This window comes from Tetranychus urticae, chromosome 1 (assembly GCF_039701765.1).
Source record: "Tetranychus urticae isolate SD_2017Ah chromosome 1, NJAU_TeUrti_SD_1.0, whole genome shotgun sequence".
NCBI lineage: Eukaryota > Metazoa > Arthropoda > Arachnida > Trombidiformes > Tetranychidae > Tetranychus > Tetranychus urticae.
Window position 1 is genome coordinate 6,252,127 of NC_142958.1, and position 19,934 is coordinate 6,272,060.

Sequence of the window (19,934 nt, forward strand, 5' to 3'; positions counted from 1 at the left end):
ATTAAATGCGCTTGATTGGTGAACTTGTCTCTTCTTTTCTTTGTTTACTATTTGAATATCCGTTGTTATTTCGTGAGAGACGCAATAACTGGTACCTACTTCATTAGGATCTACTGTATGCCGATCAGTTGACAAAATTATTGTTTACTAATCCCTGTCAACAAAGTGTTAACTAGCTGCGAGTCAGTCTCAATCTTGTGATCTTTTAATGACACCAACCCATAACATGACGCTGTCCTGCAAATAATGTAATTAGCTATCTCAAGAGCCTCATTATCGCATCCCTAACCGCAATTAGTAATGAAAAAATTGAAATATAATACCATCTCGAATATCGACTTGCAAAGAACTCCTTATTGAGCAAAGGTTGCACGGATATATTGCAATGCAATGAAAAAGAGATGTTAAATTATCGATATTTTTGGTAATATCGATATCATCGATTCAATATCACTCCTCTCTAACTGTAATAACGAGCATAAAATTTGTTCATTCAACATACAGTAGATTCATCGTATTAAGTGATTTGCCTTTATTACAATAAGTATTATTTTTTGTGCGATTTTGCTTTCATTTGAAAATAAATTTAAATCGGTACCAAAACCCCTGAATTAGCAACATGACCTCGACCACACAGACGGTGAGAAATGTCGTCATTCATCAGTTGGACGTAAATCAATTGTGCCGACCAATACTCTATGAAGTTTCACTGGAGGAACCAAAAAGAGTTGGATATTTTTCCTGTTATAATACTGATAAAGTCTTCAGTCAAGATACTTCATCTTTACTCTACTTGGACTTACCTAATCCAGTCAATATCGACTGTCTACAAGGGTATGACCCTGATAAAAAGTATGGTCATGTTGCGTCTAGAGACCTGCTCTTGCTACGTTGGGTCTTGGACAACGAAGAAACAGTGGCAAAGCTTCCTTCGGATTTCATCTGTAATAATGGTCTAATAAAAGACATGATGACTGTCAAGAATTGCAGTTTGGATTGGAACCTTTGTGCAACCAAAATCGGAGGAAAAATCGTACTAAATAAAATCGAATCGATTGAGCTGAAAGATAGGATTGCTAATCAATCTGCTATAAACAATCAATCAACTTATGCAGCTAATAATTTACAACGTTTGATAACCAAGACTGCCAATGATCATAAATGCACTTCTGGAAAAGAAGAGGGTTCATTTTATGGTGTTTTTCACTCCAAGATTGGCTCTCATCGGTTACTTCATGCTGGATGGCTTCATTGTGTTGAAAGTGAACAAGAACTGGATAAACCATTCGAGGAGATGAAGTTTATTCTGATCAAAAAGTTCAATGCTCCAAGAGAGTCGCATTCGCTTTGGCACAGTAGCACATGGTGGTCATTGGCTAAACTTGCTGGAGTCGATACAATTGTTCGTGCTAAATGTGATCTAGATTTTACAGTTAAAAGCATCGATAAGTTGAAAGTTGACAGTTTAATTAACAAAAGATTTCAAATGACGTTCGTTGCTTCATTGAACAAGGTTTTGGATTTCATCAAAACAATTGTTACTGAAGAAAATAAATGTTATAACTTTAGTTTCAATGCAAAGGATAAAAAGCTCATTGGATACATGAAGATAGGGCCAGATGAGAATCTGATTCCATCATGGTATACTGATGTTCGACTTTCTAACAAATCTTAATAATCATTCATTGCATCACTACATTGTACCTTAAATTGATTTAAATATTTTTGAATAAATAACTTTTTTGTTAATGAAGAGGAATTTTTAATCAACTTTGTTCCTTGTTGTAGTAGTTACCGATTCCAAGTCTACGAAAACAAGAAAGATGCTTTTGTTTCAACAAAGTTGTTAATCGATTTCATCAAAGTACTCAATTAACTGGTTCAATCTTTGTCTTTATAAGCACCCAAATTGCCTCATCAAACCGAAGTGAGTAAAAATATCCTTTTCTGCCACTCTATTAGGAATATACACGATAAGCATGAATCTGATGAAAAATCTAATCCAATAGCTGTACAAAAGATATTGAAGGTTGAGTTCAGAACATGATTTCCTGAAATCCGTTGGTTAAAGAAATTCTTCTTGAAAAGTCTTTTGAATGGCACAATTTGACTCATTTAAACATTTGAAGCTATGCTTATATACTAAGCTTACTATATACTAAGCTTAGTAAATGACTAGATTTGATTTTTAGTTTAATTGCCCTCTATTTGAATCAATGGCAACTGATTTTGGAAAAGTTGATCAAATTCACCCAAATTTCTATCTGCAATACCCAAAGACTTGTAGATATTGAATGTGAAATTTGGTTGATTTTGACCATTAATTTTTGCTCGTCTTTTTACATCTTCGCTTACGCTCCGATAATCACAAAAATATGTATTCGAATTGGTATTCAATAATTCTTTATCTTCTGATCTTTTAATGATATGTCATGATAATCATCGATATATCGTAGTAGCATGTAGTAGAAGCATCTAGTCGCTCCAAGAATAATTTTATTATTTTATATTGAAGTAATAATTACACCTCTTTTCATGTAACCATGTTTTTATCTAGCATAGTGATTCATTATACAAAGTTATTTTGTCTTTGACACATCGTGTTTACTACCATTTTAGTGTGCTTAAATAAGTTCAAATTTGAAATTCAATTTATCTCGACCCCGTAGACATTGATTCAGCAATATGCCCTCGACCGTTCAAACAACAAGTGCTACAATCATTGATGAGCTAGACCTGAACCCATTGTTCAAAGAAACAAATGAGGTTTCACTGGAAGGACCAAAAAGACTTGGATATTTTTCATGCTATGATAATAATAATGATAGTGTTTTCAGTCAAGACATATCAGCTCTACGGTACTTGGACTTACCTAATCCAGTCAATATCAACTGTCTACAAGGATATGATCCAAATGTAAAGTATGGTCACGTTGTATCTAGAGATATGCTCTTGCGATGGGTCTTGGACAATGAAGAAACAATGCAAAAGTTTCCTTCGAATCTCATCTGTAACGGTGGTTTATTGAAAGAAATGATGGTTGTTGTGTATAATGATTACAATTGGAGCGCTTCTGCAATCAAAGTCAGAGGGAAAATTGTTCTAACTCGGATCAAATCGATTGAGGAAAAAGAAAACATTGATTCACAAACTGAAGATGACAACAAATCAACTTATGCAGCTAATAATTTACAACGTTTGATCTCCAAGAATAGAAATGATCATAAATGTACTTCTAGAAAAGAAGTCGATTCATTTTATGGTGTTTTTCACACAAAAATTGGGTCGCATGGGATAATTTATGATGAATATTTGGACTGTGTTGAAAGTAAACGAGAACTGGATAAACCATTTGAGGAAATGAAGTTTGTTTTGATTAAAAAGTTCAATGGGCCGAGAAATTCGCATTCACGTCGGCACAGTAGCATTTGGTGGTCATTGGCTAAACTTGCTGAAGTCGATACAATTGTTCGCGCTAAGTGTGATCAAGATTTTACTGTTGAAAGCATCGATAAGTTGCAAGTTGACAGTTTGCTTGGCAAACGCAATCAAAAGACATTTCTTGCTTCATTAAACAGCATTCTTGATAAAATCAAGGATAATGTTGCAGAGGAAAATAAATGTTATAACATTCATTTCAACGGCAAGGATAAAAAGTTGACTGTTGAGGTGAAGAGGGAACCAGATGAGGACATCATTCCATCATGGTATATCGATGGACAACATCCTGACATATCTCAATAACCATTTATTTGAACATTACATTGCTATACCGGGTGTTGGAAAAGACATTTTCAAAGTGCTAAAACAAAAAACGCAATATTGTCCGATAAAATCGTCCATTTTATGCAATTTCAATTTTCGACCAAAACTTAACTAAGAACTAATTCAAAAATTCAAGAAAGTTGAAAAATTTGACAGCGAAAAAATGCTTTAAAGGACTTTTGCCACACCCGACATCTTAAGTTGATAAAAATAGATTTTTGAATAAATAATTGTTTTGTTAAAAATGATCAATTGATTAATTTTGTTGATTGTTGTACAAACTTTACACATTCAACGGATTTAACGCATAAACAATTTATTCTTTACCATTAAAAGAAGTTTGTTTCAACAAGGTTTGTTAGTCGGTTCATTCAAAATTTTGAGTTACCCAACAAATCTGGTTCAATCTTTGTCTACCTAACAACCCAAAGTGCTTAAAATATCCTTTAGACTTTAATATGAAAATTAACTCAAGATAGACAGAAAAATAGACACAACTGTGTGAGAGGATAATAAATTGAATCATTTTTCTTTCGTATTTTAACACTTGAATGTTCAAATATCAGGCTACAATCCTTATTGTTTCAGTTCCAAGTTTTCAATTCATGAACTGAAATTTAATGCCCATTAACTGAGAATCAAGTGACTTATTTGAAAGATCAAATGCATTTTAGTTTAATAAATTAATTTCCAATTAGCTGAGTTATCAGTTTTTAATCAGTTCAAGACTATCAAGTTAGATACTGCATTAAATCACTTGGACTTCAATAGAGTCTAATGCTAAGAGTTACTCTTTGAACTATCGTTTCTTTTAATATCCCGATGTTTGGGTTGAAACTTTGTATAAAAACTTACAGTTTCAATGTTTGATAACAATTAACTGAAGAACTGTTCGTGTATCTTGTTAATAGTTATCAATAATTTTTTTGTGTATTTAATGTAACAGTTTTGAAATGCTTACAATCAAACAATTAAATAACTCTGGAACAAAACATGAATTAAACCTGAAAAAGGTTGAATCCAGTTGGATCTCTTTGAAAGGACCAAAAAGATTGGGATGCTTTTCAAGTTATTACAATGAAGAAAATGTGAAAATCTATTGTCCAGATAAGTCACTTCTAGCATATTTGGATATTCCTAAGCCCCTCTTCATCGATTGCCTGCAAGGATACGATCCTAATGTCAAGTATGGTCATCAGTCAATTGGTAATATTCACATATTACGTTGGGTTATGGACAATGAAGCGACCCTTGAAGACTATCCTTCAGACTTTGTCTGTTACAACGGACTGTTGAAGGATATGATGATGTCTAGATACATTAAAGATCATTGGGATTTTTTCGCTGTCAAGATTAAAGGAAAAATTATCATGCTGAGAATTGATTCCAAAAAGAAACAAGATTACATTGATGAACAATCTGCATGGAACAACAAATCAACTTATGTGGCTCTCAATTTGCGACGTTTAATCACAAAAACTGACAATGGACATGAATCTAATCTAGTCAAAGAGGGAGAGTCCTGTCATGGTATTTTTCACTCAAAAATTGGATGCCATCGGATACTTCATGCTGGATGGCTGGACTGTGTTGAAAGTAAAGAAGAGTTAACTAAACCCTTTGATCAAATCAAGTTTGGTTCCATCAAAAAAATTCAAAATCATCATGAGACAATTTCATTTAACGCAGGCAACACTTGGTGGTCATTGGCTACTCTTTCTGGAGTTGAAACAATTACCTGTGCAAGATGTGAATATGACTTTACTGTTGACCATATCGATAAGTTGAGTGTCAGCAACTTGATTCCTAGAGAAAGACAAATGGAGTTTTTCACTTCATTATATTTAATGCTTGATTACATCAAATCAATTGTCACAGAGGACAATCAATATTACGACTTTTACTTCAACGGTACGGTTAAAACGTTGACTGGATGCGAGAGAATGGATTCAAATGAAAACATCATTCCATCTTGGTACATGGACGGACAACTTCCTCATGTTTCTTGATCATTTGAACATTATAAATTGCTGATAAATGGTGATGGCTGATAAATTGATAGCTTTAACTGTTAATTAATAAACTGGTTAAACCTTCTTAGACATGTGATTGTTTCCATGGTAAAACCAGAATTAGTCATCGCTGACTGACGTTTGATGAAAGGGATAAACTTATGTAACGTTACATTCATAAACCATTGTTTTACAAGTCGCATTTTTTTAAATTCAGTTGATGTTATTGTATTTTTTTCAACTCTAATCAACTCAATGCATTCAAATCAACAAATAAAAAATAATGCTTTTAATAAAAATGAATTGGATCTGAAAGTTCTCAGACCGAACAGATATCTTTCTTTATCTGGACCAAAGATGTTAGGGTGTTTTTCGTGCTACCGCAGTGATAAAAATGTTGATGTTTACTGTCCAAATAAATCATCTTTACGATACTTGGACTTGACTGAACCAGTCTCGCTCGATTGTCTCCAAGGATTTGATCCAAATGTAAAGTATGGACATCTTTCGATTGGAGACATGCACTTGTTGCGATGGGTCTTGAACAATGAATCGACTATTCAAACCTTTCCTATGGATTTCATTTGTTACAATGGATTTGCTAAAGATTTGATCGTTGCTCCGTTCACTCAAGCCGATTGGAATATAACTGCTGTTAAGGTTAGAGGAACAATCATAATCAACAGAAGTGAATCAAACCAACGAAAGACGAGTGTTGATGTCCAATCTGAGTTTGACAGTAAATCGACATACACAGCTCTGAATTTAGAGCGACTGATTACTAAAAACATCAATGACCATGAATATGCTTCGGTCAATGCAAGAGATTCCTTTTTTGGTGTTTTCCATTCAAAAATTGGTAGACATCAAATACTGCATACTGGACGCTTGAATTGTGTCGAAAGTAAGGAAGAACTAGACAAGCCTTTTGAAGAAATGAACTTCAATATCATCAAAAAAGTACATGGGAACAAGAGAACAGGTCCATCAAGGTCTAAAGCTTTGCTTTGGTGGTCATTGGCTATTTTATCTCGTGTCGAAACAATCATCTGTGGAAGGTGTACTGAAGATTTCACGGTTAATAAAATAATCAGAATCAAAGTTGATGAATTGGTTCCTCGACACATGCAAACAAAATGTTTTACTTCCATGGATGCCATACTTGATTTTGTCAAATCAAAAGTTAAAGAGGAAAATAAATATTATAACTTTGCTTTTGATAGCATGACCAAGAAGGTTAAATGTTATTTGAAACTTGGATCAAAGGAAAACAGCATTCCTTCATGGTACCTGGATGGACAATTTCCTCTTGAACCCTAATAATCATTTAGTTTGACATTCAAAGGTGACAATGGCTAGTACATTAATAGACTGGTTAATGCTTCTTAAACGTTATTGTATCCTTGGTTAACTTTAAAGAAAGTTTGACCAAGAAAGTTATCAGTTACTTGAAATTGGGATAAAATGAGCCCGTCATTCCACCATGTTATATTGATTTATGTCGCTTGCTTAATTTTTATGACTTTGTATTCTGAATTAATAATTTATCCAATTATTTATCAATTTTTAAAACAATAATTTGAATAACTTTTTCAGGAATCAGCAAAAAGGACCAATTTTTCTTAAGCAAATCTACTGAAAATAAGAAAAATTTCAAGCAATTTTGTACTTTCATTAAGCATTAGTTTTGAAATGTCCATTTCAACGTTAAAATTTTCACATGTATTTTAATTTTTACAAATTTTTTTTCAAACAAATAAAATTTAAGATGTGATTCATCAAGATTTAAGCTATTGATTGTGAAAAATATTTCAATTTGCGAACCAAACTTTTAAAAAGGAGTGTTTAATATCCCAATCAATTTTCGTATCCTGAATTGGTTTACAAATCTTTCTTGTGAACTGTTAGACATTACTGGTAATATATTGAGAAAACTTACTGGTTATCCAAATATTTCAAAAAACTGATGGTTGGTCTGTAAATTTTCAGGTAACATTCTCGATATGTCCCTTTTACTGCCCAGCTAGCTTAACTCTGAACTCATAGCAATTGAACTGGCATCGACTTAGGATCAATTTAAAACAACTAAATTACATTGATTTCAACTGCCATTATCAAAATGGTCAAACACAAAATCAGTCAATTGATTGTTTCAAATTAACCAATTGTCATTGCTTTTTCAATTTCTATGGGTTTAATTTATCTGTTGTTTGCTAACTATTTCGGGTTCAGTTAGCTGGCAGTTAGTGTGGACTCATCTTCGACGTTACCAGTTTCATTATGAAAGGAGACTCAAGATATTCGAATATCTATCAGACTTTTATTCCACAATGAATAGTCGATGATCTGGATTATCTGATGATATTGATGCTCCTCTCACATGGAAGGATGGTAAATCTTTAGTCTTTAAAGTGGACTGTGAAGTTGGAATAATCAAAATCAAATTGGAAGAGTAAAAGAGTTCAGTTAGTATAAATACATGTTTACTTTTATAACTAAATTGTGAAATATGAATATGAATTTTTTACAAAATTAAATTTTAGAAGACTATTTGTCAACATGGACGTGGAAGAAATGACCAAATGTTATTCTGTTAGGTATTTTAAATATTGAATGCACTATAAATGTCATGGCTGTTATGGAAATATTTTTCGTCGTTTATTCGGTTTCAGGTTCAGTGTCTTCAACCTCTTGATCGAGTTCACTCAACATTTTATCATGTGATAAAGCTCTTTTATATTGCAATTTGAACATGTGAGGCTCATATCCATCACCATAGACTTCACAGACCCACTTGAGCAATTCAAGCTTGTTAATCTCGTATTCAGCTCGGAATCCCCATGAAAACATGAACTCTTTTTTCTCATTTCTACCAATATCTTCACGTTTTAAGTACATCTGACGAATCCAAACAGAGTGTAACAAGTCTTTTAAAACTATAGAAGCGTGGTTGTACGTCAGTTTAGTTTCTGGTGTGAGATTTATTTTATTCATGAATTTCCACAGATTTTCTATTGAAGAAAAAGACGAGTTAATAATGTTGACGAATAACAATTTAGATAAACATACCTTCACGAGTTTCTCCTCCATTCATAAATATTACGGACAATATTGGAATCAAAATTCCATGAGTATTATCGATTTGACTAGTGATTTCTGGTCTCCACAGACTACTATCTCTTATAACAGTTACAATGATGTAAGAATTTTTCTCAGGTGTTTCCAACACTTTCAGACCAAATACATTGAACAGAGCTTTTTTACAAGCATCAAAAATATCACCAAATTCACGTGTATTATCAGGAATAACGTAACGAGTAATGTCTATGGGCATAGCGAAATGAAAAAGAAGCAAAGGAATGAGTTATGTTCAAGCTTATTGAGTGAAAAAATAGCAACTCACCTGTACGTTTTATTGGCATCTTTTTTTGATCGGCCACAAGTAAATATTGAACCATATTAATAACATTTTGATCCTGATTAGAAAGAGGGAAACAACAATAATTAGCAGGTATTACATCACATTATTATCACCATAGACACAATAAGATTTTCAGCTGGTTTTAGCCTAAAACTAATTGGATACATGATTACAGGAAGAAATAGAGTATTGCACTTACCATTTTGTAACAGTAGATATATCTAACCAACGACAATTAACAACGAGAATTACAATTGAGGAAGTCACTTGCCTATCAAAACAATGGTCTTGACTCTTGAAAATGAGAGGGAAATAAGCAAAATGAAGAGAACAATGTGAGAATAGGCGAAATAGGAAATAAGAAGCTTTACTCCAGATGGTCTTGAAATATACTTACCTCGTGAGAACCAGATCACATTGGATTTTAATTAAACAAATTTCTCATTAACACAACTAGTGTTAATAAGTTAAGTAACAAACGAAGGAAGATTTAAAAAAAGAGGAAGCTTCTTTGGTCTTTCAAACTTGAACAAACTCAAGTTAGATTTGGCGGTTTTTGTGAAATTAGCTAATGAAGGTTATAAATAATGAATTTTACAATTTTGGAATCGACATACGCACTGGATTTCAACCAATTCGGATTTTACTAATTTAAATCAAGAAGCAAAGTAATTATTACCTACTCTAAGCTCATTTAACGAAAAAATAAAACAAAAATCACTAATTTCCAAAGAGTTATACTCTTTGCTAATTTCACTAATCACAGAATCTTGATACCATTTATGATCAAATTTTAATTTAAATCATTCTAAATTAGGAATCAAAGCTAGCAATAAACTCTGAATATGTAGGGATCATTGAAAGACTATCAATAATGGGAAAAATTAATTACTTACGTTAGAGCAAATTGTCAAGCAAACAGGCAATATTTGAAACTGGTTAATTTGATTTGATGAACAGTAGATTAAAACGCAATTTTCAAATCACTTAGATTTTCATCTAATCTTCACTTCAATCAATTGTTATGCAAGTGATCAACTGAATCCATTATGTTATTCAGAAATAATAGGAAACAGTCCTTGTTATCTTTGAAAAACGTTTCCATGACTGATAAAAAATCTGAAGGTTTTTTTACATTTTAATAATTTCAAATGATTTTCATCTCATATTGTTTTTGTGAAACACTTTTAATTATGATCATTATCGCTCTTGATTCTTGATTCTTTAACTTACTCAAAAAATATTCCACTTTCATGGATCCCAGTATCATAATAATTATTGGCAACTCCATTTTGCTTTTCCTGTCTGCTCACTGTCTGTCAAATCAACAGAACCGTTTACATTACTTTTTTATCTGTAACTCAAGACCTCAATTACTCTGATGATTTTCTCTGGTTAATTTGATTAATCTGCCATCTATAATATTTCCCTTTGATTTGTGCGCGGAAGAAATACACCCTGTTGGCTTAATATTTTGACTGTTGTTTTAATCATTTAAAAAAGTATGTATTTTGAAGGTTTTTGCTAAAATTCACATTTTGCTCTCTCCCTCTCTAATGTTTTCACGTTTAAACAGCTGATCTAGACTCTTCTTAATCTTCATTTGCTATGGAATCATCAGACTGAAGTGGGTTACCCATTTAGTCCTTTTTAGTTCAATATTATATCCAGAATGGCCGAGTCTAATGTTTCTACTATGGTGTTAGATCTGATGGACAACGGAACTACAGATTGGCCTAACACGACAACAACTGAGATACCAAGTAATGGAACTATACCTCATGTCATTGATCACTATCATTTCTGTCAATGGATTTTGTATCGTGATGTTTCTCAGACAAGGTAAATATCATAAACAGATGTAAATTAAATAAGATTTTGAACTAATGTAAAAAAATTGCAAAATTTTCTTTCTCATTTCATTTTCAGGGTCAGGCTATGGGATCTCTTGATTGCTTTACCTAATCTGTGTTTCTTCATCTTTTTGACGATTAAATTCAAGAGTACCAGAATCCGATTACGAGCCTCAACCTCACCAGTAATGTTCACCTTTTACGTCCTTGTGTGTCTCAATGTCACAGTCAGTCTAATCAGATGTGTTCTTGCTATGACCGTCAATGCAACAACCTCAACTGGTTCCAGTTTGGACATATTATTTTGGATACTAGTCCGTTTCTTTCTTCTCTCTACCGAGATTTCCATTGTTGTATTTTGTCTTGCTTTTGGCCACCTTGACAGTCACACCTCTATCAAAAGAGTTTTAATTGTCACATCTCTGGTCTCTTTTGCATATTCATCCATTCAGGGCACACTTGAATTGATTGCTCCAGATGAAAATTTTTATATGCCTGAATCAAATTATCAGCTTTTTGGACACGGAGGGATGGTTTTTTGGTCATGTACTTGTGCAATAATTAGTTTTGTTTATCTAGTTGTTACTATCCTTCCATGGACATCGTGCCGGAATAGAATTATTTTACCAGGTTGGTTTCCTTTATGGATGAATCTTAGTCAAGCTAACTTATGTTCAACCATTAACTCCTTTTTTATCAATACATCTTCTGATCACTGCAAACTGAACAATGAATCCTCTAGAAGTTTGTTCACCAAAATCTGATATTAACTTATCTCTCTTTTGTTTTTCACAGGGAAACCCTCTTTCTATGTTTATACATTTATTCTGTTTCTTCTCAATCTTGTCCAAACCATTGGAAGCATTTTATACCACAATCATCAAATCGTTGGCATCTGTATAGTAGATATAACTACCTATCTTTATTACACTCTATTCACTCCATTAGTTTATTGGACCTTTTTGGCTTCATTTTTCTCTTACACCAAATCTCTCATGTTTTCTTACAAACCGCAAATTGATGACGGACTGGACGATAATGCCATTAATTCAGGAATGGGACCTTCATCTAATCCCCAAATATCCCATCAACTCTCTTGCTCATCCATCCGAACCGATGGATCAGATTTCATTTATCAACAAAAGTTAACAGATCCGACGTCTTCAGAAGTCAGAATTGGCGATGTAAAATTATCTTTCTATGAATCATCTCTTTCCCCTGACTCAATTCAATCTATTAACAGTTAACTAATTGCTTGACCTTTTTTTTAAAGAAATTGTCTTTTCTATTTATTAAAACATTTATCTAAAACATTACATTGACTTATTCTGTAACTATAACTGAACAGGGTAGGCATGAGAGATACGCAGTGCTTCCGGGTTGATTTGTTCCTTGTGCTGAATACTCTTTGAGAAAGTTTTGCGTTGAAAATGTGTAGTCTGCTTATCTATTAAAGGAGTACAAAAATTTCGAGCATATTTTCAAATATACTGCCAAAAAGCAAATTCATTCAAATCTTTAAAGAGATTAACGGATTAAGAGATTATTATTCTGACCATTTGGTGGCGCTTATTGTTTATTTGTCATTTGTCATTCAGACAAGTCTTGTATTGTCTTAAAATCGTCTTTAAAAAGTTGTTCCATTTTCGCCGAGTTAACAAAAAAGTGTATTTTTTAATTTGACTACTTTGAAAGTATTTTTAAAGTTACATCATGTTTTCAATGAACAATGCGAAAAAATTTCGACCTGATCTGGACCAGGCAATCAATCAACCATCAAGTTTTGATCGCAAGATAAGTTTAATTACCAATCATTATCATTTGGACATTCCAAGATGTGTTGTTTACCACTACGACGTAAAGATTGAACATGGATGGTTTTCTAATAATCAATTCCACGAATCCTTTGGTACTTTAGACAAATCTACAAGGATCTATTCTGACCGAAGTTCTGAAATTATGTGCAAATATATCTCACAAAATCAGTCAATTGGAGGATTGTTTTATGAAGAAAATCGGACCACATGGTAAGTAGTTTGCTTATCAAAAACTAAACAAAATTTCAATACTAATTATAAAACTACTTTATTCATTTCAGTTTATTACCAGTTTTTGATGGTAAGCAAAACCTTTACACTGTTCGTCCAATACCAACATTAGGAGTAACAAAAGCGAACGAGAGAACCGACTACGTAAAACTGGAAGAAGCATCAAAATTTGGGTTCCGTGTCAAAATTCGATTCGCAAAGGAAGTTGATTTTGGAGCTCTGTCAGACTACATAAACGATTCAATATCTCTAAGGAATGCCGATTGGTACAAAAGAATACCCCATGATGCAGTCAGAGCATTGGACATAATTCTTCGGACAAGTTCTTCAATAAACCACATTCCCTTAGGAAATTGCATTTTTCCTAAATCGGAAAATGCTGTTCCAGTTAACATAGGCCGTGGAAAGCAAGTCATCAGTGGTCACTACCAAAGCATCAGACCAACAGCGAGTGGACTTTCACTTATTATTGACAAAAGCTCTACAACGTTTTACAAAGCCTGTGATTTAGTTGACTTCATTAGACTGCTAATCAAAGATTTGCCTGTCACTAAACCCAGCAATCGTAATATGGATCCATTGGCTTCCATAAGTTTAGCCTCAAAAGGAGCAGCAAGTTTGGTTGAGAAAAATCTACAGCTAATCGAGAAGGAAATACAAGGTTTGGCCATCGAAGTAACTCACACGTCACAAAAAATGAAATTTAAACTCAGAGGATTTACTCGGACATCTGTTAAAGAAACGTATTTCACTCGTACAGTTGATGATCTGGAAGAGAAAATTTCAGTTTTTGATTTTTTCATGGAAAAATATAACTTCAAGCCAAATTATCTCAACTTACCATGTGTAATTGTAGGCAATGTCAAAAGGCCTTCCTATCTACCACTGGAAGTCTGTCAATTGGTAAAAAATCAAAAGACGAAAAAGTTGAACCAAAAGGAAATCACATCGTTTATAAAGACATCTTCACAAGATTGTGACAAAAGATTTGATGCTATAAATGAAGGTGCACGGATAATCAAAAAGGACAATATTAACTATCTAAGTGAATTTAGTTTAGACTTGTCCGAGAAACCAATTAAAGTCGAAGGTGTTTGTTTGGATAAACCAAAAGTATATTACAAAGACAATTATTTTACCCCTGAAGTTGGAAAGTGGAACATTTGTGACAAAAAGATAATCAAAGGATGCAAAGTGTCTGACAAACGTTGGTTTATTGTCAATCTATCCAGGCTGGAGGTCGATATAGTTAAACAATTTGGAGCAACTTTAAGAGCTTTCAGTAATGATAAAGGTGCGACAATTGGTGAACCTGAATACTGGAGTGGTGGTTATACTGTGGATTATGATTGTAAAGCAGTCGAGAGAATTTTAAGATCAATTTATGATAAATATCATAGCAGACAGATCAGTCTACCTAGTTTGATCATGTTTATAATTACTCGTACCAAAGATGACAGTGTTTACCATGAGATTAAACAATATGGTGATGTCAAGTATGGTTTCAACACTCAATGTATTCTGGAATCCAATGTTAAAAGTGTACTTCATGAGAAAGGATTTTTTCTGTTATCAAATGTTTTTTTAAAAATGAACGCTAAACTTGGTGGAGTGAACAATATCATCAGTGAAGATGGCCCATCAAATATTATTGGTAAAAAGTCAACCATCATTATGGGTGCCGATGTAACTCATCCAACGGAGAAAATGTCCTATTCTATCGCAGCGTGTGTGGCAAGCTTTGACCAGGACCAAACTAAATATGCAGCAACGGTTCGTCTACAGAAGAGATCGAATGAGGAAATAATCCAAGACCTGCCCGACATGGTTTACGAGTTATTGAAGACTTACGTGAAGAGAAGTGATCCTGGAGTCAGGGTTCAAGACGTTTTACCAGAAAATCTCATATTTTATCGTGACGGTGTCAGTGATGGTAAGTGATTTAACTTTCAATTCAATTTCACGAACCAATCTATAACTTAGGTGTAAGATATTATCAGAAATTTTGACAAAGTTTGACAACCAAACCATTGTCAAGCTTATTTACTTCAATCAGATGAAACTTGTTAAGAAATCGAATCTGAATGAGTCAATCTCGTCTAGTTCTATTTCGATCTCTTCATTGTATTTTACTGAAAAGTGAACCACACAAAATGTTTAGAACCGATTTGAATGAAATCATGAGTTATGAAAAACCTTGAAAAACAAAAGGCGATCGCAGTTTCAGCTCTGACCTCGATTTTCTAGAAAACTGCCCATCGGATGAGTTATTTACTGGCATCAATGGGCTCAGTTTTTATGTCCCTACAAACCCACCGGATTTCAACTCTAAACTCAAATGTTCGAGCAATACGCTTTGCAAATTTAACCAGAAAATAGGTTTATTTACCAAGAAATGGGTTGAGATGAGTTTAGTTTGTTGAATAAGTTGTTGCTCGTACATTTAAAGCACAAAAATTATAACTCGAATGTGATAATGGAAATTTATTTAGCTGAATTGAATCATTAATAAGTAAAGCATTAGATTGGTGAGAGAAAAATTATTTTAGATGCTACCATTCTCGAAATATTGATGTTCAAAGTCTTAAGGCCAATGGCCAATATCAAGGGAACTAACATAAAATTGAAAAATTATTCAATGAATTATGTCATTTCTATTGGCAAATAAAATGTTTTAGATCTCCAACTCATATGATCACCGAAAATAATCAGTTTAACTGAAGATCAAACTTATCTGTTTAACAAAATAAATGCATTTACCATTAAAAATTTCATTGAAGTTAATTTGGAGAAATCTTCCATAACACAAAAGGCGATCGAAGTTTCGACTGCGATCTCTATTTTCTCGAAAACTATTGCGCATAGAAATTAACAATTGAAGAAAGTGCAGTTTAGTTTTACTGTTAACAATAAGAAGTATTCGAATAAATATTTTCGTAATTAAATCTTGATCACATTTAGCACGAGAAATTGTATCAACTCCAACAAGTTTAGCCAATGAAAATCATTTGCTACTTTGGACAACCGAATGCGACTCTCTTGGAGCATTGAATTTTTTAATCAGAATAAACTTCATGGCCTCAAATGGTTTATCCAGTTCTTTTTCACTGTCAACACAGTCCAAATATTCATCATAAATTATCCCATGCGACCCAATTTTTGTGTGAAAAACACCATAAAATGAATCGACTTCTTTTCTAGAAGTACATTTATGATCATTTCTATTCTTGGAGATCAAACGTTGTAAATTATTAGCTGCATAAGTTGATTTGTTGTCATCTTCAGTTTGTGAATCAATGTTTTCTTTTTCCTCAATCGATTTGATCCGAGTTAGAACAATTTTCCCTCTGACTTTGATTGCAGAAGCGCTCCAATTGTAATCATTATACACAACAACCATCATTTCTTTCAATAAACCACCGTTACAGATGAGATTCGAAGGAAACTTTTGCATTGTTTCTTCATTGTCCAAGACCCATCGCAAGAGCATATCTCTAGATACAACGTGACCATACTTTACATTAGGGTCGTATCCTTGTAGACAGTTGATATTGACTGGATTAGGTAAGTCCAAGTACCGTAGAGCTGATATGTCTTGACTGAAAACACTATCATTATTATTATCATAGCATGAAAAATATCCAAGTCTTTTTGGTCCTTCCAGTGAAACCTCATTTGTTTCTTTGAACAATGGGTTCAGGTCTAGCTCATCAATGATTGTAGCACTTGTTGTTTGAACGGTCGAGGGCATATTGCTGAATCAATGTCTACGGGGTCGAGATAAATTGAATTTCAAATTTGAACTTATTTAAGCACACTAAAATGGTAGTAAACACGATGTGTCAAAGACAAAATAACTTTGTATAATGAATCACTATGCTAGATAAAAACATGGTTACATGAAAAGAGGTGTAATTATTACTTCAATATAAAATCAATTACTCTCTTTCTCTCTTTTTCTTCTCTCTTTCTTCTTTCTTTCTTCTCTCTTTCTTATGATATTTGCATGATTTTAATACAGACCGAAAACAAACAATTTTGAATGAAAGCAATCTGAATTGAGCCGATGGTGAATTTGAATACTTTTCTCAATCTCTTTTTTTTCACTTTCAGAATCCAAGTGTCTTCTTCTCGAACTGTTTCGCTCAATATTTACCAAATGTTGACGTGCTCGGAATGCGGCAAGATGGGCATATTGCACTGGTGCTGGTATGCTTATTGTTCGAGTGCATTTAGCATAGATGTGGCAAAGGTTGAAAGTCAAACGATAAAGTTCATCCAATGAAAATTGATTCTCATTAACCAAAATATAATAATGGCTTGGTTTTGATGTTCCCTGTTGGACAAAAAAAGTTAATTATGAGACAAATATCTTTCATTGGCTATTAATTTACTTACCACTGAACTGGATTGACTACAAAGGAAAAAATCAGATCCATTGTTTGTGCTGACAATTTTATTAGTAACCAAAGTGCCAGATGGGACATTTTTCGCTCTACCTTCACAATCATCTGCATTTTCTGGTTTGATTCGAGTGTGGTGACGCTTCTGGACAACAATGAATGTTATTTTGGGTCGATATGGTTTTCTCAACTTGTATTTTGCTGTGATTCGTTCAAAAGCATCATCCATCGTTGAAATCTCCTTCTCAATTACCGTTGCAAATTGACCTGCAAAATAATAAAATTAGAAAAAAAAGTTGGTTCTTCGTTAATTCCTACTCTATTATTTACTTCATTTTGAATGTAAAATACTTCAATATGCAAAACCCTAAACTATTATATTTTGTTCTCTCTTTCTTTTCTCTTTCTTTTCAGTTTTGCTCGCAAGATAAGTTTAATTACCAATCATTATCATTTGGACATTCCGAGGTGTGTTGTCTACCACTACGACGTAAAGATTGAACATGGATGGTTTTCTAATAACCAATTCCACGAATCCTTTGGTACTTTAGACAAATCTACAAGGGTCTATTCTGACCGAAGTTCGGAAATTATGTGTAAATATATCTCACAAAATCAGTCTATTGGAGGATTGTTTTATGAAGAAAATCGGACCACATGGTAAGTTGTTTGAATGTCAAAAAGTAATCAAAATTTCAATACTAATTATAAAACTACTTTATTCATTTCAGTTTATCACCAGTTTTTGATGGTAAGCAAAACCTTTACACTGTTCGTCCAATACCAACATTAGGAGTAACAAAGGCGAACGAGAGAACCGACTACGTAAAATTGGAAGAAGCATCAAAATTTGGGTTCCGTGTCAAAATTCGATTCGCAAAGGAAGTTGATTTTGGAGCTCTGTCAGACTACATAAACGATTCAAGATGCCGATTGGTAAAAAAATTTCCTTCTCTCTTTCTATTTGCTTCTTCTCTCTTTCTCTCAATATTTTTTTTATTTCTAACTTTTACTTCACAAATCTAGCAATCATTATATGGATTTGTGGAATTCATAAGACTGCTAATCAAAGATTTGCCTGTCACTAAACCCAGCAATCGTAATATGGATCCATTGGCTTCCATAAGTTTAGCCTCAAAAGGAGCAGCAAGTTTGGTTGAGAAAAATCTACAGCTAATCGAGAAGGAAATACAAGGTTTGGCCATCGAAGTAACTCACACGTCACAAAAAATGAAATTTAAACTCAGAGGATTTACTCGGACATCTGTTAAAGAAACGTATTTCACTCGTACAGTTGATGATCTGGAAGAGAAAATTTCAGTTTTTGATTTTTCATGGAAAAATATAACTTCAAGCCAAATTATCTCAACTTACCATGTGTAATTGTAGGCAATGTCAAAAGGCCTTCCTATCTACCACTGGAAGTCTGTCAATTGGTAAAAAATCAAAAGACAAAAAAGTTGAACCAAAAGGAAATCACATCGTTTATAAAGACATCTTCACAAGATTGTGACAAAAGATTTGATGCTATAAATGAAGGCGCACGGATAATCAAAAAACTTGTGTTATTGTCAATCCATCCAGGTTTGCTTTCTTCTCTCTTTCTTTTTCATTTCTTCTCTCTTTCTATCAATTTCATTCTTCCTTTTAATTTATTCTCTCTTTCTTTATTACACTCTATTCACTCCACTAGTTTATTGGACTTTCCTGGCTTCATTTTTCTCATACGGCGTTTGATGACGGACTGGCCGATAATGCCATTAATTCAGGAATGGGACCTTCATCTAATCCCCAAATATCCCATCTACTGTCTTGTTCATCCATCCGCACCGATGGATCAGATTTCATTTATCAACAAAAGTTAACAGATCCGACGTCTTCAGAAGTTAGAATTGGCGATGTAAAATTATCTTTCTATGAATCATCTCTTTCCCCTGACTCAATTCAATCTATTAACAGTTAACTAATTGCTTGACCTTTTTTTTAAAGAAATTGTCTTTTCTATTTATTAAAACATTTATCATATAATCATGTTATCGATTTAATAATTTCTATAATTCATTCCTTTTCCTTGAATCAATTAAAACTATTATCAGTTAACTTCTATAATGTCAGGTCGCTTCGAAATGAGTTCGTTCGTTACTGAAGATATTATAATTACTGCGCATGCGCTAACTCAGAAAAATAAAGTTGCAAATTGCAAGTTAATTTCGTAGTCGTTAGGTTCAATTTTAGGAAACAATTTACAACATTCAATGCATTCTTTATTAACTGGCGAAAAAAAAGCTCAAAGTAAACATTTCAATAGCTCATGATGGGAATAAAAGTGCTATTATACAAGCGAGCACATTTTGAAGCACTGTGACATTAAGTTCGCAAATACGGTAGTTGCTTGACCTTTTTAAAATAAATTTTCTTTGCTATTTATTAAA

General features: G+C 33.2%; 8 protein-coding genes across 9 annotated transcripts; 7 read left to right on the top strand and 1 right to left on the bottom strand.

The window, feature by feature from the left end:
- The first annotated feature begins 487 nt into the window (after window positions 1–487).
- LOC149094447 (decapping and exoribonuclease protein Rai1-like) lies at window positions 488–1,698 on the top strand. Its single transcript, XM_089266681.1, has one exon. It carries the CDS (start codon window positions 620–622, stop codon window positions 1,673–1,675), a length of 1,056 nt encoding a protein of 351 aa, XP_089122807.1. The 5' UTR covers window positions 488–619; the 3' UTR covers window positions 1,676–1,698.
- An 816-nt stretch (window positions 1,699–2,514) lies between these two features.
- Window positions 2,515–4,114, top strand: LOC149094448 (decapping and exoribonuclease protein Rai1-like). Its single transcript, XM_089270043.1, has one exon. The coding sequence runs from the start codon at window positions 2,686–2,688 to the stop codon at window positions 3,742–3,744; it is 1,059 nt and encodes a 352-aa protein (XP_089126169.1). The 5' UTR covers window positions 2,515–2,685; the 3' UTR covers window positions 3,745–4,114.
- A 604-nt stretch (window positions 4,115–4,718) lies between these two features.
- On the top strand, window positions 4,719–5,774 carry LOC107367151 (decapping and exoribonuclease protein Rai1-like). Its single transcript, XM_015934834.2, has one exon. It carries the CDS (start codon window positions 4,719–4,721, stop codon window positions 5,772–5,774), a length of 1,056 nt encoding a protein of 351 aa, XP_015790320.2.
- Window positions 5,775–6,134: 360 nt separating this feature from the next.
- On the top strand, window positions 6,135–7,097 carry LOC149094449 (decapping and exoribonuclease protein-like). Its single transcript, XM_089266390.1, has one exon. It carries the CDS (start codon window positions 6,135–6,137, stop codon window positions 7,095–7,097), a length of 963 nt encoding a protein of 320 aa, XP_089122516.1.
- A 1,141-nt stretch (window positions 7,098–8,238) lies between these two features.
- On the bottom strand, window positions 8,239–9,666 carry LOC107367168 (non-structural maintenance of chromosomes element 3 homolog). The gene is made up of 5 exons (XM_015934852.3): window positions 9,596–9,666; window positions 9,398–9,492; window positions 9,181–9,253; window positions 8,847–9,101; window positions 8,239–8,788 (listed from the first exon to the last, which is right to left on the bottom strand). Exons 2-5 carry the CDS (start codon window positions 9,398–9,400, stop codon window positions 8,436–8,438), a joined length of 684 nt encoding a protein of 227 aa, XP_015790338.1. The 5' UTR covers window positions 9,401–9,492; window positions 9,596–9,666; the 3' UTR covers window positions 8,239–8,435.
- Window positions 9,667–10,735: 1,069 nt separating this feature from the next.
- Window positions 10,736–12,362, top strand: LOC107367241 (transmembrane protein adipocyte-associated 1 homolog). The gene is made up of 3 exons (XM_025161878.2): window positions 10,736–11,040; window positions 11,128–11,681; window positions 11,847–12,362. The coding sequence occupies exons 1-3, from the start codon at window positions 10,871–10,873 to the stop codon at window positions 12,296–12,298; spliced, it is 1,176 nt and encodes a 391-aa protein (XP_025017646.2). The 5' UTR covers window positions 10,736–10,870; the 3' UTR covers window positions 12,299–12,362.
- Window positions 12,363–12,645: 283 nt separating this feature from the next.
- On the top strand, window positions 12,646–18,628 carry LOC107367239 (protein argonaute-1-like). Of its 2 annotated transcripts, none has more exons than XM_089266659.1 (3): window positions 12,646–13,078; window positions 13,150–15,032; window positions 18,597–18,628. In XM_089266659.1, exons 1-3 carry the CDS (start codon window positions 12,765–12,767, stop codon window positions 18,626–18,628), a joined length of 2,229 nt encoding a protein of 742 aa, XP_089122785.1. In that variant the 5' UTR covers window positions 12,646–12,764. The 2 variants fall into 2 exon arrangements, with proteins under 2 accessions (XP_089122785.1, XP_089122784.1); XM_089266658.1 differs by lacking the exon at window positions 18,597–18,628 and adding an exon at window positions 17,213–17,404.
- LOC149094450 (uncharacterized) lies at window positions 17,360–19,524 on the top strand. The gene is made up of 5 exons (XM_089266660.1): window positions 17,360–17,797; window positions 17,917–18,162; window positions 18,234–18,438; window positions 18,529–19,086; window positions 19,196–19,524. The coding sequence occupies exons 2-4, from the start codon at window positions 18,095–18,097 to the stop codon at window positions 18,883–18,885; spliced, it is 630 nt and encodes a 209-aa protein (XP_089122786.1). The 5' UTR covers window positions 17,360–17,797; window positions 17,917–18,094; the 3' UTR covers window positions 18,886–19,086; window positions 19,196–19,524.
- The last annotated feature ends 410 nt before the right edge of the window (window positions 19,525–19,934 follow it).

Coding starts and splice junctions, on each gene's coding strand:
- LOC149094448 (XM_089270043.1), top strand. CDS start 2,686: ATGCCCTCGACCGTTCAAACAACAAGTGCTACAATCATTGATGAGCTA.
- LOC149094450 (XM_089266660.1), top strand. CDS start 18,095: ATGTGTAAATATATCTCACAAAATCAGTCTATTGGAGGATTGTTTTAT. Junction 18,163..18,233: donor GAAGAAAATCGGACCACATG/GTAAGTTGTTTG, acceptor TATTCATTTCAG/TTTATCACCAGTTTTTGATG. Junction 18,439..18,528: donor ACGATTCAAGATGCCGATTG/GTAAAAAAATTT, acceptor TCACAAATCTAG/CAATCATTATATGGATTTGT.
- LOC107367151 (XM_015934834.2), top strand. CDS start 4,719: ATGCTTACAATCAAACAATTAAATAACTCTGGAACAAAACATGAATTA.
- LOC107367241 (XM_025161878.2), top strand. CDS start 10,871: ATGGCCGAGTCTAATGTTTCTACTATGGTGTTAGATCTGATGGACAAC. Junction 11,041..11,127: donor CGTGATGTTTCTCAGACAAG/GTAAATATCATA, acceptor TTTCATTTTCAG/GGTCAGGCTATGGGATCTCT. Junction 11,682..11,846: donor GAATAGAATTATTTTACCAG/GTTGGTTTCCTT, acceptor TGTTTTTCACAG/GGAAACCCTCTTTCTATGTT.
- LOC107367239 (XM_089266658.1), top strand. CDS start 12,765: ATGTTTTCAATGAACAATGCGAAAAAATTTCGACCTGATCTGGACCAG. Junction 13,079..13,149: donor GAAGAAAATCGGACCACATG/GTAAGTAGTTTG, acceptor TATTCATTTCAG/TTTATTACCAGTTTTTGATG. Junction 15,033..17,212: donor TCGTGACGGTGTCAGTGATG/GTAAGTGATTTA, acceptor TTTCACTTTCAG/AATCCAAGTGTCTTCTTCTC.
- LOC107367168 (XM_015934852.3), bottom strand. Junction 9,102..9,180: donor GATGCCAATAAAACGTACAG/GTGAGTTGCTAT, acceptor CTATGCCCATAG/ACATTACTCGTTACGTTATT. Junction 8,789..8,846: donor TGGAGGAGAAACTCGTGAAG/GTATGTTTATCT, acceptor TTTCTTCAATAG/AAAATCTGTGGAAATTCATG.
- LOC149094449 (XM_089266390.1), top strand. CDS start 6,135: ATGTTAGGGTGTTTTTCGTGCTACCGCAGTGATAAAAATGTTGATGTT.
- LOC149094447 (XM_089266681.1), top strand. CDS start 620: ATGACCTCGACCACACAGACGGTGAGAAATGTCGTCATTCATCAGTTG.